This window comes from Sturnira hondurensis, unplaced genomic scaffold (genome assembly GCF_014824575.4).
Source record: "Sturnira hondurensis isolate 20B ecotype Veracruz unplaced genomic scaffold, ASM1482457v3 Scaffold0003420, whole genome shotgun sequence".
Classification (NCBI taxonomy): domain Eukaryota; kingdom Metazoa; phylum Chordata; class Mammalia; order Chiroptera; family Phyllostomidae; genus Sturnira; species Sturnira hondurensis.
In genome coordinates this window covers 484,835-500,259 of record NW_028076051.1, presented here as the reverse complement: position 1 = coordinate 500,259, position 15,425 = coordinate 484,835, and the positions used below count along the sequence as shown (strand labels likewise).

The window sequence follows — 15,425 nt, the reverse complement described above, 5'->3', positions numbered from 1 at the left end:
CACTTTTCACTACCTGATATTGTCTTATGCACATATTTAGATGGCTACCCTCTATTAGGATATAAAATCCACGAGAATAAAGACTTCTAAAACACTATCTGGAACATATCTGATTTGTGATAAGTATTTTTACATAAATGAATGGGAAATGGATAAAAACGAATATTTAATAATTTAAATTGATGTTAAATTATTAAGATGTTTTGCTGTAAGGGCACAGTAAAGTTTTGTCTCTGGATGGTCTGAAATAAAGAACAATCCTAATATACAAAAACTAGCATGTATATGTCTGTCATCTTTCCCCTGGTCTCAGAAACATTAGAAATCACTTCCCCTTAGCCTCTTTTCAAAAGAGTAAACAAAGATAAACAGGATTAAATAATCACACAAAAAGTAAATTTCAGAAATGAGACTAAAACCCACCTTTCCCAAGTTCCAATATAGCATTCTTTCTACACCTCCTTTATTACTAAAAAGCAACATTCTGGTCCTTAACAAACACTGCTTCTATTATGGCATAACAAATCTTAAAAGAAGGTTTACTAGCTAGTGAGCAGACCTAATGAATTAAAGAAAGAAGTTTGACTTACAAGTATGTGGTCTACTATGTATGAGTACTTAAAATTGTATAACAAATACAAATCACACATGTATAATCTTCATTAAATATTAACAGTTAGCAAGCTGAATGATGACACCTAGAAGTTAAATGTAGTACAATACAGTTGTTAAAAGTAGTTTGTAACATTGCCACAGATAATGATTAATTTTTAACATATTAAACTTTCAATTCACAGAAAGATTTTGTATAGTAAATCAGTTTCAACTTCAAATAATATAAATTTAAAGGCATATTTCTCTTCTATTGAGTCATGCTTTTATGTTTGGCATAAGCCTATCGTTTTAGTAAGTTTTTAATATTTTGAGTCAGAAAACCAAAAATTAAACTTTTCCTGCATATCCAAAAATTTCCAGAATCGATTTGTTGAACTAATAATAGTTTAAAAGATTTCCAGATCACATGACCTTTCACATTTATATGTCAAACTTTTTAATGGTACAAATATCCTAAAACTCACAATTGATGGTTATAACTGCCTCTAGATCATACACATTACAAAATAGGAGACTATGATGTTTATATCCTCCAGCACATTCTTTTGGGTTTAAAATGGATGAGACAAAGGAGTCACAAGCTATCAGAATGTGACATGTATGCATTTGCAAGTCAAGCCAAAGTATTAAGTGACTAACACAGAGGTACACCCTGCAGGGAGCATGAAAAACAATAGATTATCCCTATACTCAAAAATTTTACAATCTTGTTGATGAGAAAAAAATTTACGTTACAAGCTACTATTATATTTCACACATATATACAAAGAGGGTAAAATCAGAGAGAACAAACAAACAAGATAAAAGTAAGTCTTCCCTGATACTGTTAGGTATTGGGAATAGGGTTTCTCAATTTACATGTCTCACTTTTTGGAGTGCTCTCAGCTTTGATTCTGTAACACCTCAAAGATTCCAGAGGAGTGCTGAACCATATGACAAAAGCCTTCAGGTGGGCCTTAAAGCTATGTTTAAAGACATCTTTTTCAGTAGGTAAAACATTTTCTTCAGTTTGGTTTTTTTATTTTTAATTCTGAAAGCACCAATTTCATTTTCTAAGGGACACTTCTTTTCAGATGCAAATATAACTATTTCTTAAACCTGCTATTCATATGTTAACATTCTTCCTTTCTTAATGCTAATTAACAAAAGGAAGGAATGGTTTATGCTCAGTTCCAGATTTTGAATCAATGTGAAATACTGATGTTTCCTTCTTGGGACCAGATTTTTCTTTAGGGTATCTTTTCTTTGATTGTAAAATATATCATATATACAGAAGACTATACAAAAATCATTGTGCAGTTCAAATAATAACTGCATAATGAATGCCCACATAACCATCACTCCGATTAAGAAATAAGAACCCAGACTCACAGAGAGCAGGATGACATTCATTGGTGGGGGTTGAGGGGAAGTTAGTGGGTGGAGAGATTGAGCAAAAGGAGAAAGGACTGGTGGACAAGGACAACAGTGTGGTGATTGCGGGGTCGGCGGGGGGGGGGGGGGGGGGCGGTGTATAAGGGGGTTAAATGGTAATGGAAAAAATACAATAAAAATTTACAAAAAATAAAAATAAAGTTAAAAAAATGAAGTAAGATCCAGGATATTTTTCACAGAAAGTGGGGAGCAGTTTACTAAGACACAATCTAAATTTCCTTATTGTTCCTTTATCTAAAATAAGAGTTTTTCTTCCTTCTTTCTCTATTGATTCCTTAGTCCCAAATTTGGAAAAGGTCCAGAAGTAAATAAATAAGCACAAACATTCTACTTCCTAACTTGTGAAGCCAAATTAAATTTTTTACATAATAGTTCATAATGCTCCCAAAAGTGTATTTAAGGGGGAAAGGGAACATATAATTAACTAAGAATGAAACAATTTAAACTTAGTATGCTCCTGATGTTCTCATTATTAGGATTTATTGTCCTGTATTATTGTTATTTTTAATAAACCTCATATGAAAAATTTGACAAAGGAGGCATGCTTAATGAGTATAAACAAAATGTAGTCTCTAACATTACTCTCAAGTGCAGTGACCCTAAATATGAAAGAAGAGAATTAAATGGTATTTCATTATTAAAAAAATAATAATACATTGTCTTCTAGGATCATCACCTTATGTAGTACTTCACATTTTGGTAAAATCCTTCATTCAGCAAGGAATTACTGAGTTCAGTGCAGTACTAGGCACCCTGAAGCAGTGAACAAAAGTAGAAAAACATAATCTCTCCCTTCAACGGGCTTACAAAACAATGAAGAAGATAAACTATCCACTAATGAGGCAACTGAAAAGTACTTACAATCGAAAACAACTGCCTGATAACAACAGACTGAATGCAGACAGTCATGAAACTAAAAATTATTAAATTTCAAAAATAGTTTTTAAGGCAGTTATTTTGAACTTAGAACACATCCTACCAGCAGAAATATTATAAATGTTAACTGAATTTATAGATTTCCTAAAAAACTCATTTAATTCATAATATATGAAAATTCTATCTGTATATTTTCTAAAATATAGAAATAGGTTTGTAAATATATCTGGACATATTTTGAATCTTAATGCTTGAGACATATTTAATTAAAACAGGTGGGTACAGATTTCTTTGAAGATTCTGAAAAAGACCCCTATTGAGAGTACTTGTGTTTGATGAGGTATCACTAACTTAACTTTAAGAGATATACATATTTTCATTTTTATTCACCCAATAAAGAAAGAAGTATTTATTGAAGCTCTCTACAAGTCAGGCACTATTCTAGGCACTAAGAACACATGGTGAAAATGCATGAAGAACACACTGGAACACATGGAGCTTACATTCTATTGGCAGGGAAAAAGTGATGTGTTCTTCCTTGACAAAGGTTTATCATCACCATTACTCTATGTTTATGGTCAGCATTAACTTTATATTTATCACCCAACATGATCAGTGTTGAAATACATCTGTGTTCCCAAAAGGAACTAGAGACAGGAGGGGAAATATAGGGTACAGACATTTCCTGAGCTTTCTGACAACTACCCCAAGATGGGAAAGGGATATGTATGGGAAAATATTAGCTCAAATATGATAAATGAGAGAATAAAATGGGCATAATTCTTTGAGGAGAAAGAGGTATTAGGTAGAAGTCACCAAGTCTTGCCATCAGTTATAGGGAGCATGGGCACCCCAAAATGTAATCTGGAGGAGGAAGTAGTCTGTAGTGACCATTTAAACATATCTTGGACATTTTTCCCTCTTTCCCTACTTTTCTCCTTCCCTTCCACCTTGCCCCCTCCCCTCCCCTTCCCTCCCCTCCCTTTCCCTTTCTTTCTTCAATCAAACATGTATTGGTTATTTTTCAGGCACTGAACTAAGCATTAGGGATACGAAGGTGAATATTAAATAGTCCTGGTCCTTGTCCTCATAATGTTTATAGTTTAGAACACTGTTCCCAACTCATGAATTAGTTATCTCTAGGGGTAGTACTTTTAACTACTTAACAACCTGTGTAGTACAAGCTTACCAATCAGAATGTATGCCAGTCAAGGTTCAAGAGTAGGGTCCTGGAAATCCACTGTTGTGCCTGTAGTTAACCTTATTGTGGCTGAACATTGGAGAGGTGGGAGGTCTTGAAGGAGGGGCTGACATAGCCATGACAATTAGGGGAGTAAGAACATTTCTGGTGGGGATGTGTGTAGGATGGTTGTGGAAGATTCAGGGCATTAGCTATTTACCAAGTTGTAGTATTTACCAAGTTGTAGGAAAGTATTAGTCATTTTAAGAATTTTGTTGTTTAACAATGCTATGAATATATAAATGAATAACAACTTAATCCTTCGCTCTATGTAGAATACATGCAATGATTAAGAAAATTGGGCAGTGGTTGTAGTGAGATTATGTGAGCAAGAGAAGCTTAATCTTGAGGAAGATGATCGACATTAATTGGTGATTGGGAAGGGGAGGATATTCAGACATGAAAAATGGCCTACGTAACAATGGAAATAAAGTCATATGCAAAATATATTAAAGATACCAATCTATCTAGAAGCATGGGCAGTAAAAATGTACTGTAATAGAGTGAGGTGTGAATTTGGAAAAATGAAAAAATAGGTTGTTTGCAGCAAGAGAGTGAGAAAAGTTATTGGTTGTGGCGTCAATTGGGAAGAGGAAAACATAAGCTGTGGTTAGAAGTTTACTTCTGACAGAGCAGAAAAAAGAGGGAGGGGGGACACTTTATACAACCTTGAGGGGAGAATGGTGTAATGCAAGAGAAATTATAGTGAAAACATTCTATTGACTACAGAGATCCTGAAGAATGGTAAAGTCAGTTTAAGAGGATACTTCAGCAAACCTGGTAGAGTTGATTAGGTCATGGACCACGATTGTGACTATGAAAATGAAAGAAAGACTTCAAATTGACAAATATTGCAGGGCCATGTGAGGAGTAAAGAAAAAGGAATTGATGATAACCATGATACATATTACATCTTGAATATAATAGCTTGTGGGGCGACTTTCCTCGCAAGTCCCCCCGAGAGCCATGGATGAGAGTAAATATGACTGAGACATGATGTGATCTGCTTGGGGAGGAGAAGTGAGCAGTGGTCAATTTCTCAGGGGAAAAAGGCCAGCAGCGGCCAGGCCAGTTTCTCTGAGGAGAAAAAGGCCTCAAGCCCCCTCCTCCATAGGCTTGTATTGGGTTGTAATACACAGGAATACAGGGCGGCAAGGATCAAACAGTAGATAACATTTCAAAGAAATCTGAGGGCTTAGTATGAGTCAGAGTCTGTCCGGAACAGAGTTGTAGGGCTTCTTGCTTGAACCCTTAACATATGAATGAAAGCACTCAGCAGAGCAGATTTCACAGGTTTATCAGGAAATCTTTGTGATGCCAGAGTTTTCCCCAGGACACACTCTAGCAAGGCAAGGAGCTGCACCTCTCCTCAACAGGTATTCAGGCTTAAGGTGATTAGAGCCAGGAAGCACTTCTCCCAGAGAACATTGGGACTTGGGCTTTTCCGGCTTTGTCAAACTCGGGGGTGGGGGGGCTGCGAGAGTCCATTGGTGTTTGTTGCAACCTCCCAAGTGCTCGAGTCTGACTTAGGTTGCCACCCCCCCCCCCCCGCCGCCGCTGTGAAGGGTCTTACCCATCACTGACTTCTGACCAAGCTTTGGGGGCAGAGAGAGGAAACTGAGGCAGCATTTGCTACCAGAGACAAGCTTTGTCTCCTGTGGCTGGCATTCCAGAGGTCGTTGCTAGCCCTTAGCCACAAGGGGTAGAGATACAATTCCTAGAACCAGGCAGAGCAGTCTACAACAATAGCTGGTTGTCTGAACATCCAAAGGAAACTGCTAGTCTTTAATACTAATTCCTTTAAAATACTAAATTTAGGCCCTGGCTGGTGTAGCTCAGTGGATTGAGCGTGGGCCTGCGACTCAGACGATCGAGGTTCCATTCTCAGTCGGAGCACATGCCTGGGTTGCAGGCCAGTTCCCTGCAGGCCAATTCCCAGCAGGGGACGCACGAAAGGCAACCATACATTGACGTTTCTCTCCCTCTCTCCTTCCCTTCCCCTCTAAAGATTAATAAATAAAATCTAAAAAAAAATACTAAATTTAGAAAGTTGAAAAAAATAAAATAAAATACTAAATTTAGTCATGTAAAGATCCTATTTAATTTACAAAATAAAGATTCTCATTTTTGAAGACAAGGCAGTATGAACTGGTAATGTTTTCAACACTAAGAACAAGGCTGCCTTATACCAGTAAAGAATGGCATAAAGCTAATTTTTATTGTTCATTTATATTAACATAGAAAAGGTATGTGGCATGAAATCATGAGAAATTACCTGAAATATGCTAGATTTTATTGTTCTTATTTTTAGTTTACTTACTAAAAGTCATTTTGAAATCAAAGTTTTATCTTTTGGACGTAGGAAGAAAAGTTTTATTTTTAACTGAGTTAATTTTCAATTGTCTTCTAAGGTAACAGGGAAAGGAAGCTTTAGGAGCCTAATTAAACCATGCATTTGCTCTAATTACTTACGCTGCGGACTGCATGGAAACAAATGCAGCAAAAAGACCTCTGCCGTGTGCAGCAGTGAGGCATTTGAGGGTAGCTTTCTCCAACAGAGGTTTTCAATAGCACAGGAGGAAAAAGCCGAGATGCAAAGCCATCATCTGCAAGTGGTGGCTACAGCCACAAATCACAGGGCTGCCTTCATTCCTGTGTAGTGCAGAAAACATCGTTCATAGTCTATGATCTTATTTACATCTAAACGCAGAGAAAGCAATCACAATCACTAGCATAATTGTTTAATATCAAGGAAGGCACATTTCATCAATATAATTGGATATTAGCTCACAAAAACTATAGAGTTATTACTTAAAGGACAATTTATATATTGGGCATGAATAATAGTGCTTTTATACTGGTTACTTTTTCTTCTTAGGCTTTATTCTCTTAAATAATGTCCATACTTAATGCAACAGTTTAATTTTTAAGGTAAGCAAATCCCTACATCTATTATCTATTTTTATTTTAGTTAAGTGGAGTTTAGAATACTGATGATCATGTATGGGAGAGGGGAAAAAAGAGTTTTTATTACTACTGACTACTCAATTAGTTAAACAACTGCTTTCTTAAAATAGGAGTCACAGGACACTCCTTTCAAAGGCAAACCCCTTTAAAGGCAAACTTCTTCATTAGACAGAAACTGGTTTAAAACACGGTGGCTGTGTTTGTCCATTTACCTGAATTTCCAGGTGTAAAATAGCAGCTGAAATGCTTTTCCCTATGCTCCCTTAGCTAAACTGGCAAATAAATAAGAAATATTGCTGGTTTTATTACTTTTAATCAGTTGTTTTAAAAATATTTGAGATTCTTGAAGGTTCAGAGTCCATACATCACAGAAATTATAACTAGATATCGAAAAGAACTTTAGTTTTCTGGGGTAACTTGTCCTAAATATAAAAACCAAAAAAAAAAAAAAAGGATTAAGAGGATTCTACAACCAAAGAGTAGTGCATTAACGCTGGTGAGTTCAGCCCATATACAAAGTCTGGACTTTTTGCCTAAACCATGTAGATATTTGTACGAGCCCTCCACTTTATTTTGCCGCAGGAAACCTGACCTGAACAAGTACTCTATATCATTAAGTTATCCAGGAAGATGAAAGTTTAAATATACGTCAGACAAGCTGTAGCACCTAGTGCAATTTAGTAATGATGGTCTCTTCCAGACAGCTTCAGTGTTGGACAAATTTTAAAACTGAGATTTGATTAACCTATGTAAAGAAAATAAGGTTATTTTACCCACACATTCTTCCTGTTTAAAAGTACTATTATTTGCCCAATTCTTTTCTATTATAGGAGATATACAAAGTAAAATCCCTCTATGAAACATCTCACTGCATCTCTAATTCCATTTCGGTGCAGCATAAATTACCAGCACTGTTAATCTTTCACTGAAATTGTTTAAAATTATTTTCACACTTCTTTTTAAAATACTTTATTTAGTCCCAGAGGTTGACCCTAGAGTAGAGAATGTCTTACAAAGTATTGTTTAAGAGTACTACATAAAATTAACAAGTTAAGATGCACTTTTATAGTTGGCTGATATAAGAACAAAGTTTTTTTCTTTACAATACCACATAAACTTAAATATATGGTAGTTTAAAAGAAGGCTGGAAGTGATCATAGTGACATTTGTGTTTGTCAATAGCTCCCTTCTAAACTGCACTACAAACCTCACTTTGTTAAATTTACACATCTTTCAAAATACAAGAGAATCAAGTTTAAATGTGTTGCTTTTAATCAGCAGATTGGGAAAAAACTTGCAACAAATATGACAAAGTTGTAATATCATTATTATGTAAAAAAATCACACATAACCAGAAATAACACTAAGAATTCAATAGATAAGGTAAAGAATATGAAATACAAGATAATCTATTGTCAGTAAACTACATATATATTCATATTTTTTAACTCACTAGGAAACAAAAATGCAAATGAAAAGAACAGTGGAATACCATTTAACACACACTTTCAGTAAATTTAAAAAAATAGGAATACTCAATCTGGCCATCAGTATGGTGATAGGGAAAAGTGATACAATATTTTTTTAATAATGCATCAAATAGTTATACCCTTTAAATAGGTAATTCCATTTCTTGGTTTCCATCCCAAAGGAATAATTCTAAGCATTAAAACAAGCTATAGGTACATGATTTTTATTGCAGCATTACTTATAATATTGAAAAATAAAAACAACCTGAATAACTTCAAAGCAGAGGGATTATTAAGTGCAGTAATACACAGCTGCCAGGAATATTTACTGTGTTTTAAATGATGTTTAGGTTCATCAGTAACACTATAGGGACATATTATCATATAAGTGAAAAGAACAAGATGAAACATCATATATATACATTGTAAGCCTACCACTCTATATGAAAAATTCTATAAGGACATGAGGATTTAAAAACCCATTGTTTTCAGTATTTTCCAAATTTTACATAGCATACAGTTTAATGTTTTTCAATAAAATTTACAATGTCATGTTTGTACTCAAAGCACTTGCAAATGCATTGCCTTGTTTTAAAAAGATATCTATCAAAAGCAAAACCCTGTGTTTGGAAAGACTTGTGAAATATTATGTTTATTATTAAAATTTTTAATTATTTTATCCATTATCATGTTAATTATGAGTGTAGGGAATCTTCTACCTATGTGACTAGGCAGCTGAAATATGTAGGCAACAGGTCCAGTCAGGGCTTTCTCTGCATCCACATTCATTCTGTCTTTAGCTCCTTTCAGAAATCATGGCTGCTTCTAGCATCTGTGAATATACTGTCCTTACACACCTGTGGCACCAGAGAAAATGTTATGATTGTTTCTAATATTTCAGGGACTACCAAAACCAATTTCTTTTTCACTGAATGGGAGTATCAGAAAGGTACCATTCATTGAAATATATTTATTGTGATTCTGTTTCCAATAGAGAACAAATTTTTAAGAGGGCAGAGATAGGGTTTATTTTATGATGCATACATTGCCTAGTTTACTTTTATATTTTATAAATAATATTATTTGCAGCATCTACTCTAGGGCAAAAATGAATCAACATTTTATACTTTTAGAAAGGAATACCATTTTTCACACCCCACCCCGTTCCCTGAGCCCAAGTGGGTCTTTGCAATAGTAGTCACTCCTTTGACATTTTAATGTAATATTGACATGTTTCCAAAAACCCTAGTGAAAGACAAATGGAGAGAAGAGAGGAGAGGAGAGAATGGGAGACTGAGAAACACTTCAGGAGGCTGCACTTACACTCTGGCAGTTTTTTTCCAGAAATGTGGGATGCAGTAGTATTTATTTTTGTAGTGTCAAGCTGTAGACTGAAATTCAGCAAAAATGTTTTCTTGATGTGAGGGATGCGAAATATATTCTATGATATGTGTTTGGCATGATCCTTTGTTCTAGGTAACAGCTTTTCTTCTAAAGTTTTTCGGCTTTGCTCAAGGGAAGAAAAACTTATTATTGAGAAATTCTCTTAAAGGCACTTTTCAAAGTATCTCCCATGGGAAAATATCACGGCAGCTCAACACTGGTGTTTTTCAGTAAGACCCGAGTCTGATTTTTTTTTTCCAACATGGCTGTATACTTTGCAGGCCCCCAAACTTGTGCTTTCAGTCACCATTAGTCAAATAGCCAGAAACACCGTCTTTAGCCCACTTGCATTTCCTGGGCTAGAAATGTGCTCTGATTAGAGATTATATTCATTTTCTAAGGCATCACTGTTATGCCTATGCCTTAGAGCTGCGGGCTTTTGTCAGGGCTGGAGCAGGTTCAGGAGTACCCGCAGCGCGGTGGACAGCAGGTCTGAAGGCCCTGGTCGTTAACACGTTTCCAGGGGGATGCCCACACTCTCATGGGGCGCTCACCATGAGCGGCCAGACTGTGACAGGAATAGGGAATTCATATGAAGGACAAGGAGAAAAAGAGGGCATTCGGTTCTGTTCCCAGGTCACCAAGACTCATGTATTTACACGAGTTTATTACTACCGTTACCAGCTAATTGGAAAGGGTTGTTTACAGCCTGAATGCGTGACTATCAGACTGCGGAGCTAACACAGCCACCGAGGCCCGCTCGCTCGCTGTAAACTCCCCTCCTACTCGCCCCCAAACTAATTAATTCAGGGCTGCCTTCCTGCCAGACACTCCCATTGGCTCCCACCCTATCCAATGAGGACCGTGCAACAGTTTCACCTGGCTCCCATTTCCCAAATAAACAAACAAACCGTCTGGCTTCTGTGCCAGCTCTCCTCCCCAGTGCAGCCCGACAGGGTTGTGTTCTGCTCCCTCCTACAGCCTCTAGCACCCTGCAGCCAATAGAGCTTGGGCGGTGGCGCTGCCACCGTGACTGGATCACCGGCCACTTTCTCCCTCGCCCCTCCTGGCCTTCTCCCCCCTTCTGTGACAGGAGTCCTCCTTAGGGCCAGCTTGCCCAGAGGCCCCACCGACTCCTGTAGGTCCTCTGACCAGGAGATTCACATAGACGGTCTAGGCTGGGTTGGGTGTACCTCCCTTGTACACTTCCGTTGGCTGCAGCTCTCGCCCTACCACTACGCTGGTAGCTGGAGCCCAAGCAGCCAGCGTGTGAGGCTGCGGTCACGTGTTCTTCTGCCCAGTGCGGAGTGCTGGGAGTGGAGTGGGCGGGGGCGCAGGCAAGTGCTGAGGCCCGAGGGGGCTGGGGCGGGCCAACCAGGGTAGACGCCCTTTTCTCCCCAAGCCCTCCCTCCTTAGAGCCCCCACCCCCTCACTCACCTTAAAACCGTAGTGCATCACCATGGCGAGTTGCTCCTTCCTTCGAGACCCTGCGAGGAGGAGACTGAGAACTGCACCAGCGACTACGGCAGCAGCTCTAGCTGCGGTGGCAAGCACCGCACTTCTTTCCTTTGGAACCCCAACCGCACTCATTGGGACCGGGTCCTCTTGTCCGGGAGCTATGTGGCTCTCCACTGCCACTGGCTCCCGGTCACACTCCGAGTCCGATGAAGAGGACCTTCCCGTCGGCGAGGAAGTCTGCAAACGTGGCTACCTGCGGAAGCAGAAGCATGGGCACAGGCGCTACTTCGTACTCAAACTCGAGACCGCAGATGCCCCAGCTCGGCTGGAATACTATGAAAATGCCAGGAAGTTCCGGCACAGTGTCCGCGCCGCAGCGGCTGCAGCAGCGGCTGCCACCTCCGGTGCCGTGGTCCCAGCGCTCATTCCACCTCGGCGTGTGATCACCCTGTACCAGTGCTTCTCAGTGAGCCAGCGAGCCGACGCAAGGTACCAACACCTCATCGCTCTTTTCACCCAGGACGAGTACTTCGCTATGGTAGCAGAAAACGAGTCAGAGCAAGAGAGCTGGTACTTGCTGCTCAGCCGCCTCATCCTCCAGAGCAAACGCTGCCGCTACTGCACGCCATGCACTCAGCCAGGTGGAGAGCCGGCGGTGCTGGCGGCAGCAGCGGTAGTGGAGCCACCCTTCTACAAAGATGTGTGGCAAGTAATAGTCAAACCCAGGGGGCTGGGGCATAGAAAAGAGCTGAGCGGCGTGTTCCGACTCTGTCTTACTGATGAGGAGGTTGTGTTTGTGAGGCTTAATACCGAAGTGGCGAGCGTGGTTGTCCAGCTCCTGAGCATCCGTCGCTGCGGGCACTCCGAACAGTATTTCTTCTTAGAAGTAGGCAGGTCCACAGTCATTGGTCCAGGGGAACTCTGGATGCAGGTTGATGACTATGTAGTGGCTCAAAACATGCATGAGCTCTTTTTGGAGAAGATGAGAGCTTTGTGTGCAGACGAATACAGAGCCCGCTGCCGCAGCTACAGCATCAGCATCGGGGCCCACCTGTTAACCCTGCTGTCCACTAGGAGGCACCTGGACGTGATGCCGCTCGAGCCCAGCGGCTGGCTCAGAAGATCCCGCTTTGAGCAGTTTTGCCACCTCAGGGCCATTGGTGACAAGGAAGGTGAAATGCTCCTCACCAGGTGCCATGTAACACCCCGTGAGCCTCTGCCCCACTCCAGGCGAAGAAAACTGCACCTGCCCAAACCGCGCAGGTCAAGAAGACCAATTTCAGTGCCAGCCAGCTGTTTTCGGCGCCTATTAACCAGTCCGGTGTTTGCCCCACATCCTGCAGAAGCCTCCAGCGACAGAGCTTTCCTGTTTTCTAAAACATCTGGTTCTGATTCTGGCAGCTCTGAGGGAAAAGGTAATCCTCAAGGCCAAGAGGGTCAGGAAGGAAACACAGGCAACTACATGCCCATGAGCAATTGGGGCCCAAGAAGTGGCCAGGGCTCAAGTGGCCAAAGCTCAGGAGGAAACCAGTGCTTAGGCAGAGGGCAGGGCTCTGGAGGTAGCCAGGGCTCAAGCGGTGGCCAGATTTCAACTAGCAAAGGCTCAGGGAGCCAGGGTGCTGGAGGAAAACAGTGCTCAGGAGATGGCCAGGGCCCCACAGGTGGGCACAGTTCAGGCAGTGGCCAGGGAACCAGTGGTGGGAATGGCTCAGGTAGTGGCCAGGGAGCAGGAGATGGCCGAGGCTCAGGTGGTAGCATGAAGTCTGGAGGGGGCAAAAGCTCAGGAAGTAAGAAAGGCTCTGATGGCAATGGTAAACATAAAAAATCTCTGAAGAAACTATCTTATTTTGGAAAAATTATTCAAAGCAAGCAACAGCAAATGCCACCACCTCCACCCCCATCTCCATCCCAGCCAGCTGGACCAATTGGTGGAGAAGGGAAATCTGGGGGAAGATTCCGACTTTACTTTTGTGCTGACAGAGCAGCCGCAAAAGAACACAAAGTAGCCAAGGAAGACAAATATGCAGAGACCCCGGAAGGTGCAGCTCGCAGTCCCCAGAGAGCCAGAGCTTCTGTTGAAGATGAGGAAGACCCATATGTGCCAATGAAGCCAGGGGTGGCTGCCCCTGTTGAAAGCTTTAGTGATTATATGCCAATGGCTCCTCAAAATGCCTTTACTTCAAGAAAGTTCCAGTCTCAACCCTCTTTTGAAGATTCAAGAGGGTACATGATGATGTTTCCCAGAGTGAGCCCACCACCTGCCTCAAGTCCTCCAAAAATACCTGATACTGATAAAGAGGATGACTCTAAAGACAATGAGAGTGACAGTGATTACATGTTTATGGCTCCTGGAGCTGGTGCAATTCCAAAAAAAACCAGAAATCCTGAGGGAGGCTTTTCCTCCAAAAGTCGCAGCTCCTACTTCTCTCTGCCAAATCCTTTTCGTAGCTCCCCGTTGGAACAGAGTGACCACAGTGAGTATGTGCCAGTGTTATCTGGAAAACTTCTGGGGAAGGGCCTAGACAAAGAAGCATCATCTATCAGGGGCCCCAAATATGCAACTTCAAAGCCTTCCACTGAGGGCTTTGAAGTTGCCCTTCAGTCATTCTCAAAATCTGGAGATGGGGGGTCACCTTCAAAGTCTTTAGATGATGGGTCCCCCAAGGACAAGGCTAAGAGACCTAACCGACTGTCTTTTATTACAAAAGGAAATAAAGTCAAGCCCAAACCACAAACGCCCACATGTGAACAGAGAGAGGCTGACAACTTTAGTGACTGTGTCAACATTGACTTCACTAAAAGAAGTAGCAATACACCAGCCCCTTTTACCCAAGGACTGCCACATTCGTGGGGCGTAATTGCTAACCTCAGACAGTCAGCCTTTTCTCATTATATGAATCTTGAGTTCAGAGTGCCATTTCAAAATACAGCAAACATTGTGTCAAATATTTTAAGAGCTATTCCAGGTGCCAACCGCTTCTCTCTGGATGGTGATAGGTGGCCACTTCTGCCTCTTTTTACCAGTGCTACAGGTAGCAGTGCTAGTGAGGAAGGGTGTAAGTACATTGAAGTTATGTTCAACTCAGCAATGACACCAGCTTTGCCTTTTGCTGAACATGCCATTCGCTGTGATGCTGAAACAGGTCGAATATATGTGGTCGATCCATTTTCTGAGTGCTGTATGGACATTTCTCTCACCCCTAGCCACTGCTCTGAACTACCACCTGTAGCTAGGCTACTGCAGGAAGAAGAGCTAGGGAGAAGGCACCCACAAAACCATTCGCAAACTTTCTTTGCTTCCGCCAGAGCCCCTGTCTCAGCTTTCCCAACCAAGCTCCTGGAGAGAGACCTGTACGCCTCCTTAGCCTCGGCCACTGCTATGATCCTTGCTCCAACCTTAGCTGTGGGCTGTGCTTTAGCACCCGCCTCCGCCCTCGCCTTAGCTCCAGGCCTAGGCACAACTGAGGAGGGCTTCGAGGCCGAGGCTGGATTTAACTTTGCCTATGTTCGCTGGTTCCAACCTGTTGCTAATGCTGCTGGTGCTGAAGCAGTAAGGGGTGGCCAGGTTGTTGCCGGTAGCTCGAACCCTAGAGCCCCAAACCCAGCTTCAGATCATGCTGGAGGTGAGAACGAGGCTGGTGGGGCTACCACTGCAGCTGCTGCTCACACCCCACCACCCCGCTGCCGAGTGCCGAGACCCTCCGAGAGAGAAGATTCTGACGACAACAACATTTACGTGAGAAATGACTTTGCCAGACCTGAGGACAAGTAGTTCGACTCTCCATATAGAGGTTGGTAATTTTAGAATTAATTTCCCTAAAGTTGATGGTTATTGCTTAATGAATCGACGCGCTACTATGTTTACAGTGTTAAGGAAAAGTGATTTAATATTTCACTAGCTGATGCCTATTTAGCATGGAAAATAGAATTCAGTTTTAATTATGCATGTAATACTCTCTGATGTTTGCAGAAAAACCTGTTTT

At 41.1% G+C, this 15,425-nt stretch overlaps 1 protein-coding gene and 1 pseudogene across 1 annotated transcript; one reads left to right on the top strand and one right to left on the bottom strand.

Annotated features, from left to right (window-relative positions):
- The window catches only part of LOC118984175 (polyadenylate-binding protein 1-like), a 70,500-nt pseudogene extending 59,055 nt beyond the window's left edge, over window positions 1-11,445 (bottom strand).
- Window positions 11,444-15,214, top strand: IRS4 (insulin receptor substrate 4). The gene has a single exon (XM_037041957.1). The coding sequence runs from the start codon at window positions 11,444-11,446 to the stop codon at window positions 15,212-15,214; it is 3,771 nt and encodes a 1,256-aa protein (XP_036897852.1).
- Window positions 15,215-15,425: the final 211 nt, after the last annotated feature.

What these genes read in the sequence shown, in the direction of transcription:
- IRS4 (XM_037041957.1), top strand. Translation starts at nt 11,444, where the DNA reads ATGGCGAGTTGCTCCTTCCTTCGAGACCCTGCGAGGAGGAGACTGAGA.